Raw genomic sequence first — 22,292 nt, forward strand, 5'->3', positions numbered from 1 at the left:
GAGAAGGAGGAGGTAGAGGAAGAGGCTGAGGAGAAGCGGATGGGGGGGTGGGGAGAAGGAGAAGAAGGAAAAGAGGAAATAGGTTTTTCATTGGAAGCTGAAGGAAAAAAAAAGAGGACATTCCCGTATTCCTTCATCTTATGTTTATTGAGAACTTCTTATGCACGAGCTGGTCTCTAGAAGGAAAAACACATTGTTTATCCTGAAGAAAGTTAAAATAGGAAGACAAACATATGCATTTATTTATTTCACCAGAAATTTATTGAGTACCTACTATGTGACAAAGACTACTCTAGACGCTTGGAGATACCAGTGTAATGAAAAGCAAACATTTTTTTTTTTCCTCAGAGGACTTACATTCTAGACACAAAAGACAGGAAGTAAACAATAAACATAATGAATATTGAATTTTGGTAAAACAAAACCAAACACCAAGCAAAACCAAAAAATCAAAGGGGGGTGTTCAGTCAATTTCAAAGTTTTAATCCAAGTCCTGCTAACTCTGTTCTTGGACCAGTCATAGAACCTCTCCCGACCACTGTTCTGGCATTCTCTAAGATGTGAGGCCTGTTCCAAATGCTGAACTAAATACTGACTGCTAAAAATTTCTGGTTATGTTAATACATAGGAAAGGGAAAAAATTGAATTCCATTTTCCTGGACATAAATCCTACTTATTGTGCCTTCCCGTAGTGGAAGATGGAGGCTAGGGGAGTACCTGAAAAGAAAAAGTAAGCTAATTATGAATGCATAGAGAACTTAATAAGAAAAAAGTAGATATTTACCTATTAAAATACAAATTAAATTCTAGATGGAAATATCAGAGAAAAAAGTATTTTTTTAAGTTTATTTATTTTCAGAGACAGAGAGACAGAGAGCATGAACAGGAGAGGGGCAGAGAGAGAGAGGGAGAGAGAGAATCTCAAGCAGGCTCCACACTGTCAGCACAGAGCCCTAGGAAGGCCTCGAGCCCACGAACCTTGAGATCCTGACCTGAGCCAAAGAGTCAGATGCTTAACCAACTGAACCACCCAGGCACCCCCAAAATTATTTTAAATGTAGAAAAAACACAAAAATTGAGGACAAATAGGTAATACGGCACAGAGTTGTGACAGGATAATTAACTTCAGAGCATTAACAACGATGTCTCCCTGGATTCACAAGACGGAGTTCCGACTTTATCTACGAGGCTCCTGGGCCTGGCAGGCTAAAAACAAATTGACTCGATAAACAATGGGTAAAGGAGAAAATAAGAAATTCCAAAGGAGAAAAGATGATGAGAAAATGGAGAAGAGCCTAGCCCCAGTTTAGCTGGGGCTTTGAAGAGTTCCGCAGAAAGGAATTTTTAAAACCACTGTCATGAGTGTAGACATCAGGAGAGCAGATCTGGGAGTTTAAGGTCCATTTTGCAGGCTTGAAATGACAGTAAATTTTTCTAATTACTCTTTTCTTTAAATGTTTGTTTATTTTTGAGAGAGAGAGAGAGAGACAGTATGAGCAGGAAAGGAGCAGAGAGAGAGGGAGACCCAGAATCGAAGCAGGCTCCAAGCTATCAGCACAGAGCCCCACACGGGGCTCAAACCCAGGAACCATGAGATCATGACCGGAGCTGAAGTCGGATGCTTAACCGACTGAGCCACCCAGGTGCCCCTCCAATTATTTTGACACTAGAATCAGCCAATTTTTGACTGTGACCTGCACAAGGCAAGGGCACATATTACCTTGGTTTTCAGGGGTTCCATATGCTATATGCTACTTTTAGTTCAAAGAAGAAATCTCATTTAATTTTAAGAACTTGTTTATTTACAAGGATAATTTTGCCAAATAATTTCAAAGGCAATTTGCTGAATGCATAAGAAATACAGTATTTCAAAATGATAGATGATGAAATTTTAAAATGAAATTATACTAATGGCACGAATAAAAGGCATAGGGGATAAAATCCTAAAATAATAGTGCAATAGAGGTGAAGAACAGGAAAAATAAAAGTCTGAAAGGAATCTATAAATATTTTAAAAATAGAATACCTGGATTAGAAACGAGGTAAAGAAAGACACCAAAATAATAGGGTTTGAGGGGCACCTGGGTGGCTCAGTCAGTTAAGGCTCTGGCTCTTGGTTTCGTCTCAGGTCATGATCTCACAGTTGGTGAGTTCGAGCCCCACATCAGGCTCAGCGCTGACAGTGTGAAGCCTGCTTGGGATTCTCTCTTCCTCTCTCTCTGCCCCTCCCCTGCTTGGGCACTCTCTCTCTCTCCCTAAATAAATGAATAAATAAACTTAAAAAAAATAATAATAGGGTTTGAAAAGGACAGACCTATTCATACTCTGACACATGAGAAGGAATTATGGATGACTACAGTTTGTGGATTTTATGTGGGCAAAAGGGAATAGAAGTATATTAGTTCCTGGGATTATATATGCATTCTATGTAGGAATTTGGTAATAATTTGATAATAATTTAAAAGTCATTTGTAGAGTTTATTTTACTAATTTTTGTAACACCATTAAAAGCATTCTCATTAGCCTGATTGTAAAAGATCATAAAAAGAGGTGTGCCTGGGTGGTTCAGTCAGTTGAGTATCTGACTTCAGCTCAGGTCATCATCTCCAGCTTCAGTGAGTTCAAGCCCCACATCAGGCTCTGTGCTGACAGCTCAGAGCCTGGAGCCTGCTTCAGATTCTGTGTGTGTCTCTCTCTCTGCCCCTCCCCTGCTCATGCTTTCCCTCTCTCTCTTTCAAAAATAAATAAACATTAAAACAAAATCAAACTGACTGGGTGGCTCAGTCGGTTAAGTGTCCGACTTCGGCTCAGGTCATGATCTCATAGTTCATGAGTTCAAGCCTCATGTCAGGCTCTGCGCTGACAGCTCAGAGCCTGGAGCCTGAAGATTCTGTGTCTCCCTCTCTCTCTCTGGCTCTCCCCTGCTCATGCTCTGTTTTTCTCTCGAGAATAAAGAAACATTAAAAATAAACATTAAAAAGGTCATGAAAAGAAGGAAAAGAAGAGGTCATCCATTAACTTTATTTAACTGTGTTTTTTCCTTCATATTCTTGAGATGCAGAAGAACACGTTTCCTAGAGCCAAATATTAGCAAGAGTTGTTTAATGAACTATCTTATCGTCCATTAGTTCAATTCAGGCACTAAAAAGCATCATCATAATCAATAGCTGTTATAGTTATTTCTTTCTCTTTCCCACCTACAACACACACACACACACACACACACACACACACACACACCCTACCTTTATAAAAATTAAAACCCAAAACAAATACAAGTTATTTTTAACCAAAATGTTTTAACCAACTAATTCTGGTCAGACCATTAAATAGTGGGATGAAAGCGAGGAGATGTTATTCTTTTGAAACTTTTTCCTTTTCTCTGCCATCAGAAAGGCTTCTTAAATCACAAGTAGACAAATATTAAGACATTGCCTTACAAGAAGCAAAATTGCTCTAAATTCAGCTTTAACCACAATATTACTTACCAGGCAAAGCTCGCTCAAAATATAACATTAGTATCAGATAGAGAAGAGTATCAAGTGCCAAAATGAAGAAAGTAACCATCATTACGTGTGACTCTCCAGACGGATCAGGAAAAGTAATGCCCATCAGGTAATAATCCATGTGTGAAATCTGACATTAAAAACAATAAAATAACAGTTAGATGAACCCATAAAGCTAAAGGTTTTTTTAATTAAATGGTGCTGCCTAGACAAATATAATTCATATCTTAATAGCCTTTTTTTCAAACACGCACAGTGAACTTGTTAGTAGTGTTGCTTTTTACAAATAAAATTGTCACAAGAGTGGGAAATGCTATAGAAGAAAGTCAAACAACCGAAGAATAGAAACTTGACGGACTAATTGATTATCACAGAAGGTTTGAAGAAGGAGATTTAGAGAAGTGGACAAAACTAACATATTCTAGGAAGAGAAACTCAGAGTGGGCAGTGAAATTAGAAGACATTTAAAGGAAATATAAAAATGCTGAGGATAAGATATTGTGGAAACATTATAGGATCAAACAAATATTGAAGACTCGAAGAGACTAATTTTGAAGATAATAAAGATAATAGCTCGCATTCCCACAGCATGTGTCAGGGACTGCTCTAGCATTATGCGTGTACAATAACACGCTCAGCCCTCACATTTACCCCCATGTATAAAGGTGACTTCTACTCACATCCCCATTCTACAGATCGAGGTGCCTTCTACTCACATCCCCATTCTACAGATGAAGAAAGGGAAGCTACGGAAAGCAAGGTTACCCAGCTGGTACGTGGGCAGAGCTGAGCCTGATTCCTGCACTCGGTCTCCACTTATTACTCATTATTACTCATAACCTCCACACTTAACTGCCTCTTTAAAATGGGCACACAAATCAGGGGCGTCTGCGTGGCTTAGTCAGTTGAGCGCCCGACTTCGGCTCAGGTCATGATCTCACAGTTGGTGAGTTTGAGCCCCGCGACGGGCTCTGTGCTGACAGTGCGGAGCCTGCTCGGGATTCTCTGTCTCCCTCTCTCTCTGCCCCTCCCTCACTAGCTCTCTCTCTCAAAAATAAATAAAAACATTTAAAAAAATTTAAATGGGGACATACATCAGTAAAACTGCGTGGTCGGATACCAGGCAATTATTTTTCTACTTTATATTTTCTAGGATTTTACAAATGATCCATGTGCCTTGTTTATTACTTTGATGAGAACTGACAACAGAATACAGCAGAACTTCTTGAAATAGAGGGTGACTGGTCACTAAGTTTCATGAAGTACCAAACTCTTCCATTTTGAAAATCTAATAAGTAAAACCGTAAAATCATTGTGTTCTTTACCTGAGCCATTCCGGCAGTGAAGGCAAAGGGGCTAAAAAGACTTAAGATCCATCCCAGAGATGAAGGAAGTTGTCTGTACAATACAGTGAATCCCAGACATCCCCAAAATGTAGTGAAGAGAAACCCGACCAAACTGGTAAGGACAGGTTTCTTTATCAACACGCTCAGGAGGAAAGCCAATGCTATCTGAAGGAAGAAAGAAGAGTGCCAATTGGTATTTTTTTTTCCCTTTGGGAATCATTTCGATTAATCAGTTGCTCCCATTGTCAACAAACTCTCTCAAAACATATAGAAAACATGATATCAAATTAGTGACTATGCCATACCAACATCCTGAAGAAATGTCATTTGTTCACATATCTGAGACGCGAAGCGGGTAAAGAGATACGTGTTGTCCACTCACCAAGGACAGGCCATATAGGACAAAGAGTGTGACGATCACCAGGAAGCCAACAATCACTACAGTTTTGCTCAGCGTTATGATCAGAGCCATAGCAATGGACAGGATAAATACGAAGCCTGCATACATTAATCCCCAGGAGAGCCTACGGTAGAAACAAGTTGTTAATTCAGAATATCACACACATACAAATGTTTGAAGAGGCAATAGAACATGCGCAGTGGTTGTGAGTTCAAGTTCTGAGAGCAAACACACCAAGGTCAAATTCACTCCAAAACTGTGGTTGTGCACTCTCTAACCATGTGATTATGGGCAAGTGACTTTTCCTTTCTCATCCTCATCTATGAAAGGGAGTGAAACATGGAAGCTGCCTCATAAGGGCCGTTCGAGGATTAAACAAGATACTGCGCATGAACCCTTAAGCTTCGCTGTTATTATAATTACTTCCCAACTGTTGAACGAATTGAAACATTCATATAACGATGTATAATCTGATTCTTGCAGTCAAGTGACTAAAGAAATATGAAATGGAAATACATTAATCTCACATTTAAACTTCCTTATACTAAACTTCCTTTTGGTATAAAACTTTTCTTAATGTTTAATTGAAATCTCTCATATTTAAGTAAAGCTCATTTTTTAATCATTTTCTTTTGTCCTCCTGTGACTTTTGACATTAACCAGTCAGCACATTGCTTTTACGAATTAGAAGACCACAGTGCACCTAGGAAGCACAGAACTAAAATAAGGCAAAAGGTCTCACGGGCATTAGCGCTGTACAATGGTGATCCTATATCACCGTAGCCAAAGCATGGTTGTTTGTGAAAATTTGTGGAAAAAAATGGAAAGGTATGTTTAAACACGAAAATAGCTCTCGCTTTTGAAAACTGGCCTTTCATGAAATACTAATAAACTGCCAAGTACCTTTTATATTTACATAGACCTTTCAGCACTTTGTATAAATAATGTATTTGAAATCCTTTTTTATAATCTTGTGTAGTACATAAATTAAGTTGTTACTATCACTGGTGAATAGCATTTTCATGTATACGAAAGGTAAGCTTGAATGATTATAGACTTTTATCCAAAGGATACAGGAGTGCTAATCCATAGGGGCACATGGACCCCAATGTTTATAGCAGTGCTTTCAACAATAGCCAAATCATGGAAAGAGCTCAAATGTCCATCAACGGATGAATGGATAAAGAAGATGTGGTTTATGTATACAATGGAATACTATTTGGCAATGAGAAAGAATGAAATCCTGCCATTTGCAACAACATGGATGGAACTGGAGGGTATTATGCTGAGTGAATATGTCAGTCAGAGAAAGACATATCATGTTTTCACTCATATGTGGAACTTGAGAAACTTAACAGAAGACCATGGGTAAAGGGAAGGGGAAAAAATAGCTTCAAACAGAGAGGAAGGCAAACCATAAGAGACTCTTAAATACAGAGAACAAACTAAGGGTTGATGGGTGGTGAGGGAGAGGGGAAAATGGGCGATGGGCATTGAGGAGGGTGCTTGTTGGGATGAGCACTGGGTGTTGTATGTAAGTGATGAATCACGGGAATCTACCCCCCAAACCAAGAGCACACTTTATATACTGTATGTCAGCCAACTTGATAATAACTTATATTTAAAAAAAATATCCAAAACATATAAAGAACATGACTTAATATTAAATACCATCTGAGGGAAAAAAATGATTATAGCTTTCCCGGCAAGGAAGTTCCTCAGAAAACTAACAACAGAACTACCAAATGATCTAGCAATTCTAGTTCTGGATACTTATCTGAAGGAAATTAAAACCCTAACTCAAAAAGAGATCTGCACCCCCATTTATTGCAGCATTATTTACAATAGCCAAGCTGTGGAAGCCTAACTGTCCATCAATGGATGAAAGGACAAAAAAATGTGATAGGTAAGAGAGATATCTATATAGGCATACAGAGATACGCACAACAGAATATTATTCAGCCAGAAAGAAGAAGGAAATCTTGCCATTTGCGACAGCATGGATGGATCTTGAGGGCATTATGTTAAGTAAAGTAAGTCAGACAGAGAAAGAGAAATCTTACATAGTCTCGCTTATATGTAGAATCTAAAAGAAGAAACACACACATAACAAAAAACAAACTCATAGATACAGAGAGAACAGATTGGTGGTTGCCAGAGGTGGGGGTGGGGAGCAGGCGAGATGGGTGAAGGTGACCAAAAAGGACGGACAAGTTATAAAGTAAGTCATGGGACTGTAATACACAGCTTAGTGACTATAGTTAATAACATGCTATTATCTACTTGAAAGTTGCTAAGTGAGTGGATCTTTAAAGTTCTCATCACAAGAAAGAGATTGTAAACCTGTGTGGGGGATAGATGGTAACTAGACATACTGTGTGATCATTTCACAATATATACAAACATTGAATCATTATGTTTTGCACATGAAACTAATATAATATTAAATATCAATTATATCTCAATAAACAAGATCATAGTCTTCCTCTCATGCTCTCATTACTTGCTTTGAAATTTTAAAAATCTTTTATAAGACTAAACACCTAACAATCTTATTCAATTAAGTTTTGAAGACAGGGTAAATCTTCATACATGGAAACATCTACTCCTAATACTTAAGAGTATTTGTTTTTTTTTAAAGAGCTGGTCATAGATTGGGGTAAAGAGAACGTGAAACATGACGATTAGTTAAAAAGAAAAGAAATGAGAGACAATGGACAATATTACGTTCAATGAGTTAATAAGAATATTAGATGTATGTAAATTCCAATACATGTATAAAAGCATGAACCAACTCAAATACAATTATTTCCTATAATACATGCTTTTGTCATTTATAAATCGCGAGTGGGAATATAACATAGTATATCCACTCTGGAAACCAGTTCGGCAGTTTCTTATAAAACTAAATTACCATGCAAGCCAGAAATCATACCACCGGGCATTTACCTCAGAGAAATGAAAACTTATGTTCATATAAATAGCTGGACATCAAGGTTCATAGCAGCTTTATTTGTAATACTCCCAAACCGGAAACAACTCCTCTCTTTTTCAAAGGTTGAACAGCTACACAGAGGTATGGCCAAACAAACAGAGATATTGCTACAATGGAATAGTCCTCGGCAAGAAAAAGGAGTGAACCATTGATAAATACAAACTTGGATGAAGTGCTTGGAAATTGTACTTGGAAATTGGACTTAGTGGGTGGAAAAAAGGCCCCAAAAGGTGATGAACCATGTGATTCCATTTATGCAGCATTCTTGAAATGTCAAAATTATAGAAATGGTGAACAGATTAGTGGTTAGCAGGGGTTAGGGGTTGGGGGATAAAGAAGAGAGTTGAATGTGGCTATAATAATGGAACAATGGAACTGTTCTGTATCTTAACTATATCAATGTCCATAATTTAACTGTATTATGATATGATACGATAGTTTTGCAAGATGTTATCCTTAGGGGAAACTGGGTAAAGAGGACATGCAATGTGTTTCTTAAAACTGAGTATGGGGGCACTTGCGTGGCTCAGTTGGTTAAGTGTCTGACTTCAGCTCAGGTCATGATCTCACGGTTTATGAGTTTGAGCCCCGTGTCGGGCTCTGTGCTGACAGCTCACAGCCTGGAGCCTGCTTCAGATTCTGTGTTTCTGTCTCTCTCTGCCCCTCTCCCCCTCTCTCAAAAATAAATATACATTACAAATTTCTTTAAAACTTTGTATGAATCGGGGCACCTGGGTGACTCAGTCAATTGAGTGTCTGACTCTTGATTTCTGCTCAGGTCATGATCTCAGGGTCATGGGACTGAGCCTCCCAACAGGCTCTGAGCTGAGCATGGAGACTGCTTAAGATTCTCTCTCTCTCTCTCTCTCTCTCTCTCTCTCCCCTTCTCTCCTGCTCACTCTCTCTCTCTCTACAATAAAATTGGAAAAAACTGAGTATGAATCCACTCCAAATGAAATGTTTAATTAGAAAAAATTGTAGTTACTTGTAGAACTAAGACTACACGATGTTTTATTTATTTTTTAATGTTTTTATTTATTTTTGAGACAGAGAGAGACAGAGCATGAGCAGGGGAGGGGCAGAGAGAGAGGGAGACACAGAATCCGAAGCAGGCTCCAAGCTCTGAGCTGTCAGCACAGAGCCCGACGCGGGGCTCGAACTCACAGACCGCGAGATCATGACCTGAGTTAAAGTCAGACGCTCAACCGACTGAGCCACCCAGGCACCCCTACACGATGTTTTAAAAGGAGAAAGTGTGTTTTGTATTCTGTCAGTATAGATGCATAAACTATAAACAATTGGGGGGGGATTGGGAGAGACTGTTGGAAAACAGTACTTTGTTTTCAGTTAGTGTATTGAAGTAATACTATTCGTATGGTTAGACCCATTATATATATATATTTCTGGATAAAACAAATGAATAATTAGGGATATTCTAATTCTCACCTTCTCTGTATGTCTCAGTGCAAAGGAAAGGAGACCTAGTAGAAATACGGGAGAGGTTAAGTAAATGCTTTTCAACTATATTTGACTTGTAATTATCAGTATGAATTCATAAGACACTTATCTTTAATTGTGTGTGTGTTATTCTATATGAAAATGTAGAATACATATCATTATTCTATCTCTTCTGTTGACAAAGGCTAGAAACAATGACCAATCCAATAAATATCCAAAAAATATTTCTAGTATGCAATGTTCTTTTTTTTTTTTTTTTTTTAACGTTTATTTTTGAGACAGAGAGAAATAGAGCATGAACGGGGGAGGATCAGAGAGAGGGAGACACAGAATCTGAAGCAGGCTCAGCTGTGCTGTGTCAGCTGTGCTGACAGCTCAGAGCCTGATGCGGGGCTTGAACTCACGGACCGTGAGATCATGACCTGAGCCGAAGTCGGCCGCTTAACTGACTGAGCCACCCAGGCGCTCCCAGTATGCAACGTTCTTGACATACTTTTGCCAACTAAAAGAAATCTTGCCACACAAAGTAGCAAGAAATTTATTTTTTAAAAAATCCACTTGGAATCTTGTCAAAAAGAATCTGAAACTAACCTTTGACTCTCTTTGGCCAAAGATGGGACAATTTAGGGTTCAATAAGAATAATAATTATAGTGGCTTGAATCCTATTAGGCATATTCAGATCCATGAGTTTTTAATGGTATTTAAAAAATCAGTCATCTTTGAAGAATGTTAGGGGAACAGCTAATTATTATCTAATAAAGGAAAAAAATCAAGCAAAAAATTCTGTTTTCAATCATTTGTTTTATCCCTTTGTTTCCCTGTTCTACCCTCTTAAAAAAAATTAGTCCCAATAGGAGCTAATCATAATTCATGTATTATTTAAACCAAATTCTCTTAATTGTTAAGATAATTATGGCTCATAGAACTGAAATTGCTAGAATTTCATATAACAGATATGTATGGTTATAAAGAGAGTGCTGTAAATAATTCTCATGATCTATTCACAGTGTTTTATAGAAGAAATTACTCTGGAGATCCTTTGAAATTTCTGCACATATTTTGAAAAATCTGCATTCTTGAGCCTTATTTGGGTTAAGTAGATTATAGCAAATTTTGTGTGTAATCAGGGAGAAAACGTAAGAGTGTAAAATATACAAGAATGTGGGGACTTTATAAGAAATAAATCAGTTTTACTCCAATAACTGGGATGCCTGCATTTGGTAATGGTATTCTCTTGGAAGTTAGATTGTCAAAGCCATACTTTTTAATTCATAATATTTCATTTTAAAAATCTCTTTTCCTTATCTTTGATGAGAACCAGGGTGAAGAGCATATTCACAAACATTCTCCCCAATAGCACACAAGAGTAGCCAATTTTTAAAAATCTCTAGCCAATGTAAATCCTGCTAACCTGGACAGTTCTATATCAGGAAAACCTTCTGCTGTGTTTTTTCTCCATTTGAGGCACTTAGAAAGTTGGATCCATACGTAACGTTTTTCTTTTTCTTTTTTCAAAAACACTAAAGACAATATGATATGCATTTCTGTTGGCACATTTCACTAACAGCTTTTTCTATCAAGGGAAAAATATCACCTTGTCACTAATTTCCTTTTATTAATCTTTTTGACTTATGTAGCATAGTGGCTAAAAGAAGGGATTTTTCTTAGGTAAAAATCTTACCTTTCTGTGCCTTGGTCTTCTTACTTGTGAATAAGGATCATAGCACTATGAACTGTGAGTGATCCCTGGAATATGTTAAGTTCAATGTTTGCTGCTATGACTGTTTGTATTATACGCTATCTCAAAGTGTATGGGAAAAGGGTCAATAGATAAATGGAGACAGAGAGTCATTTTACTATGCGCCTTGTGCCTTATAAGCACCAACACTGTCTGTGCTAGGTACTTAATTATTTTTTAAACTTTTTTAATGTTTATTCATTTTTTGAGAAGGAGAGAGACAGAGAGAGAGTGCAAGTGGGGTAGGGGCAGAGAGAGAGAGTGGGACAGAGGATCCAAAGCAGGTTCTGTGCTGATAGCACAGAGCCTGACGCGGGGCTTAAACTCCCAAACTGGGAGATCATGACCTGAGCCAAAGTCGGACGCTCAACCAACTGAGCCACCCAGGCGCCCCTTTTAAAGTTTTTTCTAATGTTTATTTTGGGGAGAGAGAGAGAGAGAGAGACAGGTCATGAATGGGGGGAGGGACAGAGAGAGAGGGAGACACAGAATCTGAAGCTCCAGGCTGTGAGCTATCAGCACAGAGCCTGACACAGGGCTTGAACCGACAAACTGTGCTATCACTACCTGAGCCGAAGTCGAACACTTAACCGACTGAGCCACCCAGGTGCTCCTGTGCTAAGTACTTTAAACATATTGTCTCATCTAATCCTTTGTCCCACCCAAAGAATATCTTTATTGACCACCTATATGAATTGGTTTTAATAACATTGTGGTAAATTAGTTTGCTGTTCAAATTTTTCACTCCCTTCTTCCCTGTTTCACTTCCATGAAGGGATATATTACCTGTATCACTGATCTTGGGCTTGGCTATTTGGCCTGTTTTGGTTTTGGAGTGGGCAGAATATACTTCTTTGCCTCTTGACTTTGGATTTGTCCACATGACTTGCTTTGATGGATGGAATCTTATCAAATATGACTCGAGCAGGAGCCTGAAATGTGCGTGTGCAGTGAGATTTGCTCTCTTGCACTTTTGCGATTAGAGGAGAATATGTCGCTGTACTGCTGACCCATGGAGGTTGAGAGGCACGTGGGAAGACTTGGGTGAGACCTAAATGTGGATCCACACCCAGCCAGGCCCAGACGAGATCTGCCAGCCTCCAGCCATGCCACAGACAAATGAGAAGGAATGAATGATTGGTGTTTGAGGTTACTGGGTTTTGGGGTGCTTTTTTTTAGTTTATGTATTTACGTTGACAGAGAGTGCACATGCGTGTGCTGGGGAGGGGCAGAGAGAGAAGGAGAGAGTATCCCAGGCAGGCTCTGCACTTACGGAGTCTGAGGTGGGGCTTGAACCCACAAAATGCAAGATCGCGACCTGAGCTGAAGTTGGACACTTAACCGACTGAGCCACCCAGGCGCCCCTTAGGGTGTTTCGTTATACGGCATTTTTCTGGCAATAGCTAATTGATAACAAGCACCCTATTTCCTATTCTTCAACTCTGGGAAACATAAGCACAGTCCTTACTTATTTTCAACTGCCAGCATCTTAAAATGCAATAGAACTGAGCGAATTGCTTAATTGAATGCACACAACAAAAATTCCTGACTACATCTAACTTTCTTTTATAACCTAATGGGTTTCTCTGTTTTTTTAAGGGGTGATACACAGGCAAAGAAGCAACATAACTCACCAGAATGCTGACTCCCGGAGACCCATCACTGCCATTAGCTTCTTATGCTTCTTTCTTTCCTTTGTAACGTTTAATGATGTGGAGTATACAAAAGGGGAGAAATAAACTATACAAATAAAAATAAACCACGTATTTATAACTTCTCCCTTAGAAACGAAAGATGGCATCCTCATATTTATTCCAGTAACTGATGTCAGCGTCTCCATCACAGAATGATTTGTTGTGAGCTAAATTGGGATGTTAAACAGATGCATTACCTTAACTATAGAAAGATACATTAGCAAAAAAGAAAAATATCTTAGAAAACCAGACACATTTTCCTTCTTTCCATCTTCAGTATTTGCATATTTCCATTGTTTAAGATATGGTGAACTATGAATATCATGAGAACGGTCTTGATGACTTTTGGGATTAGTTGACATTACTTCTAAGAGCTGTTCTAGAAGTTGCTTGGATGTCTATCATGCTATGATAGTATACTATGATCGGTGATGGAGTGATAGCAGGGATCCACAGGAACACTCCTCACTCTCATGAAGCTTTATATTTCATGGGGGGGGGGGCGAGAAGGAAGGGGAGATATCAGATAACTCACTGCACAATCAATTGTTTGATGATACTTGAGCAATTGCCTTAACAGAGAAGCAGAGTGCGCCGTGAGATGAAACACAGGCAAGGCTTCCCTGAACAAATGACATTTATATATATAATGATCTTACCTAAATAAAGCTGGGGGGCGTGGGGAGAGTTGAAGATAGAGAAGAAAATCTGGGCAGAGGAAACAGCATGTGCAAAGGAAAGGAGTGTAGAATGTCAGAGGCACAGGAGACAGGTCCTTGAAGCAAAGCTGATGGCAAGAGAGAGGGAGGGAGGGAGAGAGAAAGATGGAAAGAGAAAGAAGATGGGGCCAAAGAAATAAACTACTCCCATAGGGCAGGCAAAAGGTGATAAAAGATAAAAGACGGCGAAAGCCAAAAAATGGCTTCGACTAGTGCTGGTGGTGGAGTTAAGTACACGGATTTCAGCTTAGAATGAACAGGGCTAGATGGCAGATTGGATGTAATGGGTGAGGCAGAGGAAATTTTCTCTAATTGCCCAGTTTCTAGTTGGTCACCCAGGTGGGTAGCTTTGGCATTCACTGAGATAGGAAAACTTTTGAAAGGCTCGGCCACATTAAGAGAAAAACACTCATATTCAGCTTTGAACATACTAGTCTGAATTGTTTAGGAAGCATCAAAGTAGAGATATTCTGTAAGCAGATACACAGAACGAGAGCAGAGGTTAGCCAACTATGGTCCATGGACCAAATCTGGTCCACCACTTGTTTTTGTAAATAAAGTTTTATTGGAACGGAGCCATGCTCATTTCCCTATTGTCTATGGCTGCTTTCACATTACAACAGCTGAGTTCAATACGTGCCATAGTAAACGTTGGGCCCCAGAGCCTACAGTATTTATGATCTGGCCCCTTACAGAACAAGTTTATGGGGCACCTGCGTGGCTCAGTCAGTTAAGTGTCTGACTTCAGCTCAGGTCATGATCTCATGGTTCGTGGGTTTGAGCCCCGCGTCGGGCTCTGTGCTGACAGCTCAGAGTCTGGAGCCTGTTTCGGATTCTGTGTCTCCCTCTCTCTCTCTGTGTTTCTCTCTCTCTCTCTCTCAAAAATAAATAAACATTAAAAAAAATTTAGAACAAGTTTGTTGGTTTGCAAGTCGACTTAATCAGCATGTAAACTGTAATTAAAGTTATGGAAATGAATAACATTGTTTAGAGAAAGGACAGAGGTTGGAGAAAGATGGCCTAGGTTAGAACCGTGTGGAACTACAGATATAAAGAAGCATGAGTATGAAGTTGGATACACTGGCAAGAAGACTGAAAAGGAAGGGCTAGAAAAGTACACGAAGACCAGGTAAAGGCTATGTTATTTAGTTAAAAGATCAATTAAGATAAGGGATGAAAAATGTCAGCCATTAATCAACATGGGAGTTGTTACCAACCTAAGAAAATGCCATTTGGGTGGTATGGTGTGAGACAGAAGTCATTCTGAGTTGAGTCGGGCCTACATGAAAACAACTCTTTCAAGAAACTTAGCTGTTAAGAGGAGGGAGCTAGAGAGTACTTGCCTGAGGAGGAAATAAGGAAAGGTCCTGATAATACTTGGAGAAATTAATAATTTTAGATCCCAAAGAGAAGACTCTAGAGGAAAGGGGGAAGTTGAAGAAAGAGGAGACAGAAGGGAAAAGCCATTGAGCAGCCTTCCTGATAATGTTGGAAGGAACAGGATTCAGCCTGTGAATTGAGGAGAGACATTAGAGAGGAGGTAGAAGGAAAAGGATGGGTGTTGTGAGTAGCGGGTCTGTAGTTGAACAGGCTTTGCGTCGGGAAGTTGGGGATATTCCCATCCGTCAGCTTCTTTTTCTCTGGGAATAAGAAGCAGAGAACAATCCCTTAAGAGTGTGGGGGCGAGGCAGAAGAAGATAGGGAAATACTGAAGATATACTGAAGATATAAAGCAGATAGAAAATACCGAAGATATAAAGCAGATCGCTTAAGTTTGACACTTACTTCTATAATTGCAGCATTAATCGCAGTTTGAAAAGCCACAAACCCATTTTGCCAGTATCTCGCCACGTAACAAAAAATGTCATCATGCATATCCCAACAGTGTTCTTGAAGGAAAGACAAAAACATGCCATCGTTGTGCAATGCCATCAATACATGGGGATTAAGACCTTTCACTTTGGCTCTAGAGTGAAATGTCTACAGGCCCACTCAGAGCCCATGGATATACAGTCTAGAGCATGTTTAAAGCATTTCTGCAAAACTGGCAGAAAGAAGCGTATTAGTGCACGGTGGCCACAATCATTGGACTCCTCCTACAGGAAAGACTGATCACTAAGTGCAGGAATAAAAAGTACATTACTTTTTTTTTTTATTTGATCAATGTTTCTATCATTCGTTACCAACTGGGGATTTGATGAAGTTGCAAAACAGATTGTATAATTCTTCTATAGTTACCTGAGTATTCAGAGTGTTCTGCAATTGAAAATCCATATGCCCAATTCAACTTCAGCTGATATGAAAAAGTATCGTTAAACACAACTCCCACCATTTCATGATGGCTTTCTAAAAGTACTGTATCCATCATTTCTTTATCAGCAACCCCAATGGTTTTTCTTCCTGCCGCACATGAAAAAATATAAAGGATCGTATCAGCTCGTCACTAGAGAACACAAAACCAAGTTGTAATTGTTTATTAGGCGTCACATACCATCCCTGAGTAGGTGCAAAGTACCTACTGAAAGTCTTTCCTATTGTTTTACGCTCCGTAAATATGTGAAAAGAGGTAAATGACATAATGTCTTTTCAAAACCAGTAGTTACAGTCCACCTACAGGTTCTTTGGAGTTAAGAACCGTTTGTAAGAATTAAGCTCAGAACGTTCATAAGGGATGAGTTTATAATCTGTAGAAGTAATCCATCCAATAGGTGGATAATTAATCCATTACTAGTGGAAGATTTGGAAACCTCTGATGTCCAATTTATGATCTCCTATTTAAATACTTTTTTATACTTTCATGTATCATGTTCTAAAATTTTCTCTAATTTTAACACAGTACTTAGAGCTCACTCAGGATGATGTCTGCATGAAGAGGAGAACATACTCAATTTCATAGTGTAGCTATATCTTTCAAAACTACTCATCTTTCCAAACATGAAGCAAGGTTGTGAAATTAAAAAAATTTTTTTTTAATGTTTATTTACCTTTGAGAGAGAGAGAAAGAGTGAGAGCAGGGGAGGGGCAGAGAGAGAGGGAGACACAGAATCCAAAACACGTTCCAGGCTCTGAGCTGTTGGCACAGAGCCCAACGTGAGGCTTGAACTCATGAGCCATGAGATCATGACCTGAGCCGAGGTCAACGCTTAACTGACTGAGCCACCCAGGCAGGTACCTCAAGGCTGTGGAATTTTTATGAGAACAATGCTAATTTCACTGCTTTTCTCTAGAGGTATACAAATAATGCCAAGGTCCAAACATGAGTATTTGGGCTGAACAGCACGAGTCAGACAAATGTAGAATGAGGTGTCATGAGAGGAGCTATGACCAGAACAGGCTGGCACGACAGCTGAGTTGCGGGCTTCTATTAGAAAAGGATAGATGGACCCAGTGGGCCATGAGACTCCAAGGACTAAAAGCAGCAGAGAGCTGGGGCGCCTGGGTGGCTCAGTCAGTTAAGTGCCTGACTCTGAATTTTGGTTCAGGTCATGATCTTGCAGTTTGTGAGATCGAGCCCGTGACAGTGGGGAGCCTGCTTGGGATTCTCTCTCTCTCCCTCTCTCTTTGCCCCTCCTAACTCACACACTCTGTCTCAAAATAAGTAAATAAACATTTTTTAAAAAGGCAGCAAAGAGCCTACACTGTGCAGGCGGGGAGACTAATCCCTGTGGCTTTTGGAAATGCTTCCCAAGTTAAAAAGAGATGTGGTAAATGACCAAATAGGGGAGGCATGGAAAACCAGATCAGGGTAGAATGAACCCTGTTCAGTCAGAGCACATGGCCGATGTGGGTAAGGGAGACAGGCAGAAGTCAGAGATCCAGAAGCTGCCATGAAGAATCACAAAAAAACGGAAGAAAGTGGTCGGGGATAAAAAGTGAAATCATCTAGAATATGCTTCAAACTTGTTTTCCTATTCCCACCTTACTTTTTGGAGTACAGAACATACACTAATGATGACCCACAACAGCACAGATTTCAAGGATGAGAGGGCTGAAGGGAGTGTGTGTGATTTGAAAAACCCCAGGTTAAGCCGATTTCACTTCTCACCCACCTACCCTCACCTGTAACCCTACACCAACCCCCACATGGCATATAGAATAAAGGTCCTTGCCCCAGTTGAGAAATACTGACCCATAGGCTAGGCAAATAAATTCAATTTGCACAATAAACTTCAAGTTAAACATGTGCAGATTGCATAATAATGAAACACTGGTCATTGGGCAACACACCGTTCATAAACGAAGCCGAAGACATCTTATCGATTATCCTCTGTGTCATATTAGTGACTGGGGTATATGCCACCACCAGATCAGAGTCATTAAATTCATCCACACGTCCCAGGACACGAGGAGGCTGTTCAGGAAGATGGGTCGCTCTGAAGAATTCCGAAAAGATGCAAAAATATAGCCCAAGAAGCAATGTTATTGTCCATTCCTCCAGTACACAAAAGAAAAAACGAGTCAAGTTATGATGTGGTCCAGATACCAAGAAACATGCAAACACATTTGAGGACAGAAAGTACTATCATTGAGCATTGAGTTTCATTTCTCTCTCCGACTTTTGCCTTCCCCAAATACCAATTTCAAAAATACACAACTTTGAAATCATATCAAACACGCCCATTGATCTTAACCCACTAACACAGCATCCCCAGTAGTGAGCCACTATTGAGTGTATGCCCTCATACGTGATGCAATATAAGTGCGTAGCATCACATATGAGATATTCCTGCCAAAAATGCTCAGCCTGAAGCTAATCCCATCTTTCAACCTAATTTTCTGTTTAAAGAAACGTAGAAGGCAAAGGAATGAATTAAATGACAGCATGAGTGGCAATCAGATAGATCCAGAACATGAATATTCAACAAGGTATGAGATGGTCTCATTGATTCCTGGCTTATCGAAACTAACTATAAAAGAATTTTTCAGGAAATTTTAGAAAATTGAACTTGAGATGATCGTATGCAATTTTGGCTAATTTTGTGAAGTGTATTAGTAGTTATGTAGAATAGGTTTTTAATTCTTGTAGGTTCTAGCTGAAGGATTTTTTAAATGTTTATTTATTATTTTTTGAGAGAGAGAGAGAGAGAGAGAGAGAGAGAGAGAGCGCACAAGCTGGGGAGGGACAGAGAGAGAGGGAGACACAGAATTGGAAGCAGGCTCCAGGCTCCGAGCTGTCAGCACAGAGCTCAATGCAGGGCCTGAACTCACAGACTGTGAGAGTATATGACCTGAGCCGAAGTCAGAAGCCCAAACCACTGAGCCATCCAGGCGCCCCATATCTTGAAGAGGAGAGACACAAAGATAAAGAAGGCAAAGTTGCCAAGAGGTCAACCCTCGTCAACTCTGGGTTGCGGGTCAATAGGATAGGATGTGGCTTTATTTCTACATTTTGAAATTTAAAACATTTTTGATAAGTTGCCTTTAAAATTCTGGTGACGTGATTACCAAAAATGTACCCCTCATCGATACAGCAGCTGAAATATTAGAACTGAATTGTTTCAAGAGCACTCACAGAGAAAGCAAACAACGATCTGAACTCTGCCAACTCCCGGTGAAATGTTATTTGCTATTTTTAAACAGAATACAGCCTCAACGTGACCAAGGCAGCCCCAGATACATCTCAAGGTAACATTTAGCAAATGTCTTCACCCTAATGTCTATGCCCTTATGCGAGGAACTCAACAGAATGCAAAGATACTGACAGAGATCGATCTGGCTGCTCCCTGAAACCACTCTGTGTTTACAAAAAGCATAGTCTTGAAAAGATCCCAAAAGAGTTCCCTAATTTTTCCTCATAGATTTTTTTCGCTCAGCCCTCCTAATTAATAGAATCTTAATCCAAACATCCCCGTAGAGTACAATGGTTTACTCATTTAAAATCTATCTCATTTTGCCTAACTTGTTTCATTTTATTCCTCCTAACACTGAAGTTGGCTCAAAGTAAATCAGAAACATAAATCAAAGTAATGAAGTAAATCAAAGTAAATGAAACGTTACTTTGTTTTTCAGGAGCTATCATCTGAGTCCTTCAGTTAAATCTCATCAATTCACCATAAGTATTATCCTTTTCTGCAATATATCTTATATCTTATTCTGCAATATTTGCAAAATGTTTTATTTAGAACTCCAAATCAACTAGCCTGTGGAATGTGAACATAAAAAAGCAACACAAACAGCATAATACTAAATGATGGTTTTCATTCACTAAATATGGGAAAATAGACATTGTGACCCATACCGATAAGCTCTCTTTTTTCATTCTCCATTTTTTAAGGAAATTCTTGTATAAAAGGGCCTGAGTTTGTTGATACACGCTTATCTTTTTTTTAATCATTTTCTTCTGTTCATGGAAAGAGAGGGTGAAGTAAATATTGCACAGCAGTAACTAGAAGGAAAAAAAAAAAAAAGACCAAAATAACCCCAATTACAGAAAAGCTTCTGACCACTTTGAAAACATAGCTTCAAGTGCATTAACTTGATGCCTTATTTGACTGCAGAAAAACATTCAGCAGGTTTTTGGTTTGTTTTTAAGTATTAAGTATTAACAAACGTAAATTATCTTGTCAGCGGTTAAGTATTTCTCTCCAGGCTCTCATGGCAATGAGTGATGATGGTGGCAGTATAGGAGGTCTTTCCTCTCTTGTCTCAGAAGTAACTTTTTTCTGCCAAATCTCAACATTACAACAATCTAAAGTATATCAGGGAATAGGATGTTAGAGATGTTTAGAATCCAAAAAACACTTTGCTCTTTACTTAAAGAAAAAAAAGAATAAATAAAACCATATCCAGTTTTGGTGGTTTTTTTTTTGGGGGGGGGGGTTGCGTTTCTTTTCTTTTTTTTGGTCAGAGAATTGCCCACCAGCAGTCTGCACATCGAATGGCACACTTTTGCATGCTTATTTAATATCTAGGTAACCACTGAGAAAAGCAAAGTCGAATAACAATGATAGTCATTCTTAGAACCCAAAGAGCTAATTTCTCCTCTTAAATTCATGAGTCCTCTTTTATGTAGTAAGAATGTAAGACAAATACAAAGGGAAACCAAAAACATGTCAGTGGATATTATTGAAGTAATTGATTTGTAGATCACCATGATGTATAATAGGGATCCTTCTGTATTTTCAATGTGAAATTCCAGAGATTGGAATTTGGCCAGTATCAGAACTCTGGTCGTTTAAATTAATTTGAATAAATGTTGATGTTATACATAATAACAGTGTTCAGAGAACCTCCTCTGTTTCTTTTTTTTTTTTTTTTTTGATGAAAGAAAAGGTAAAGCTATAAATATCAAAATAATCTATAAATTCTAACTTGAGAAAGTTTCTAAGTCAAAACATTTATCTTCGAGGTCTGTTTGAATAGCTCAATAAGCTACCCACAAGGACATTTTAAAAGAAAAAAGAAGCCACGGGGAAAAATAACCTGTCCTAATGCCAACACACTCCCAAGAAGTAAAACTCAGCAAATTCTCAAAAGGCTAACCAGAGACATATGAAGCTGACCCCCTGAAAATTAATTATATTCGTACACACTTCTGAGTCTCTCTTCCATTTTACTATCATACTAAAACACTATATAACTGAGTTTAAAAAATTAAATCACTCATCAGGTCTACCATATAAAACATACAATAATTTAGAAATATCAGAACAATAAAATAATTTTAACAATGTCAATCAAAATGTTTGGCATTGGCTATATGTACACTTTACGCCTTACTTACCTTATGCAAAGTGGAATGTAATCTGACTTACTGTCAGGACAATGAGTGAGGAGCTTAGAAGCACCTCTGATTCACTGTTCTCTTTTTGTCTAGAAGAACAGCTAAGAATCCTTCAAAAGCTCTTCTGCAAATGTTTGCCTGTTTTAAAACTGTTTTTATTCCATTTGGCCTCTGAAAACAGGTCACAGCCTATGTGGAAAAATCCTGCCAAATGTTTTTTACTTGATAGGTTGTTTTTTTTTTTTTTCCTCCCATGTGTTTCTTGCCCAATTACTCAGTGGGGAGTATGTAGTTATGGATGGTTGGCTAAGCATGGCACGTGGTATTTGTTTATTGTTCTTTCTGGCATTCACACACACACAAAAAAAATGATCAGATTCTAAAAGGAAGAAAAACCCACAGTGCTGAGTTAGTCTCTATGAGCTTTTAAGGATTGAAAATTAGACACCCAAGTCAAAAAAGAATAGAAGTTGGGCAGATAGAGGGTAGATGAGGGACGATCATCTCAGAAATCGGCATAATTCACATGATGAGTCTTCACCTAAAACTTAACTTTTGCACTTCAGCTAAATGGCTCCTTGTACTGACTGGTTTCCTATGTGCTAGAAAGTATGTGAATAGTAAATTTCCTTATTTACTATTGAAAGTAAACCTATGAAGTATGAAGTATTATATTTACAACCCTTTTACAGATTTGAAAAGTGGGGCTTAA

At 38.8% G+C, this 22,292-nt stretch overlaps 1 protein-coding gene across 1 annotated transcript in view; it reads right to left on the reverse strand.

The window, feature by feature from the left end:
• Window positions 1-21,589, reverse strand: part of ABCA10 (ATP binding cassette subfamily A member 10) — a 75,204-nt gene extending 53,615 nt beyond the window's left edge. Inside the window, exons 1-9 of the mRNA XM_042916820.1 lie at window positions 21,581-21,589; window positions 20,096-20,242; window positions 18,085-18,289; window positions 16,096-16,257; window positions 15,643-15,746; window positions 13,079-13,305; window positions 5,235-5,376; window positions 4,832-5,017; window positions 3,489-3,636 (exon numbers count right to left, since the gene is read on the reverse strand). Of these exons, the coding sequence (XP_042772754.1) occupies window positions 3,489-3,636; window positions 4,832-5,017; window positions 5,235-5,376; window positions 13,079-13,305; window positions 15,643-15,746; window positions 16,096-16,257; window positions 18,085-18,289; window positions 20,096-20,191 (1,270 nt within the window). The 5' untranslated portion in view covers window positions 20,192-20,242; window positions 21,581-21,589. The remainder of the gene's footprint in view (window positions 1-3,488; window positions 3,637-4,831; window positions 5,018-5,234; window positions 5,377-13,078; window positions 13,306-15,642; window positions 15,747-16,095; window positions 16,258-18,084; window positions 18,290-20,095; window positions 20,243-21,580) is intronic.
• Window positions 21,590-22,292: the final 703 nt, after the last annotated feature.

Source organism: Panthera leo, chromosome E1, assembly GCF_018350215.1.
Source record: "Panthera leo isolate Ple1 chromosome E1, P.leo_Ple1_pat1.1, whole genome shotgun sequence".
NCBI lineage: Eukaryota > Metazoa > Chordata > Mammalia > Carnivora > Felidae > Panthera > Panthera leo.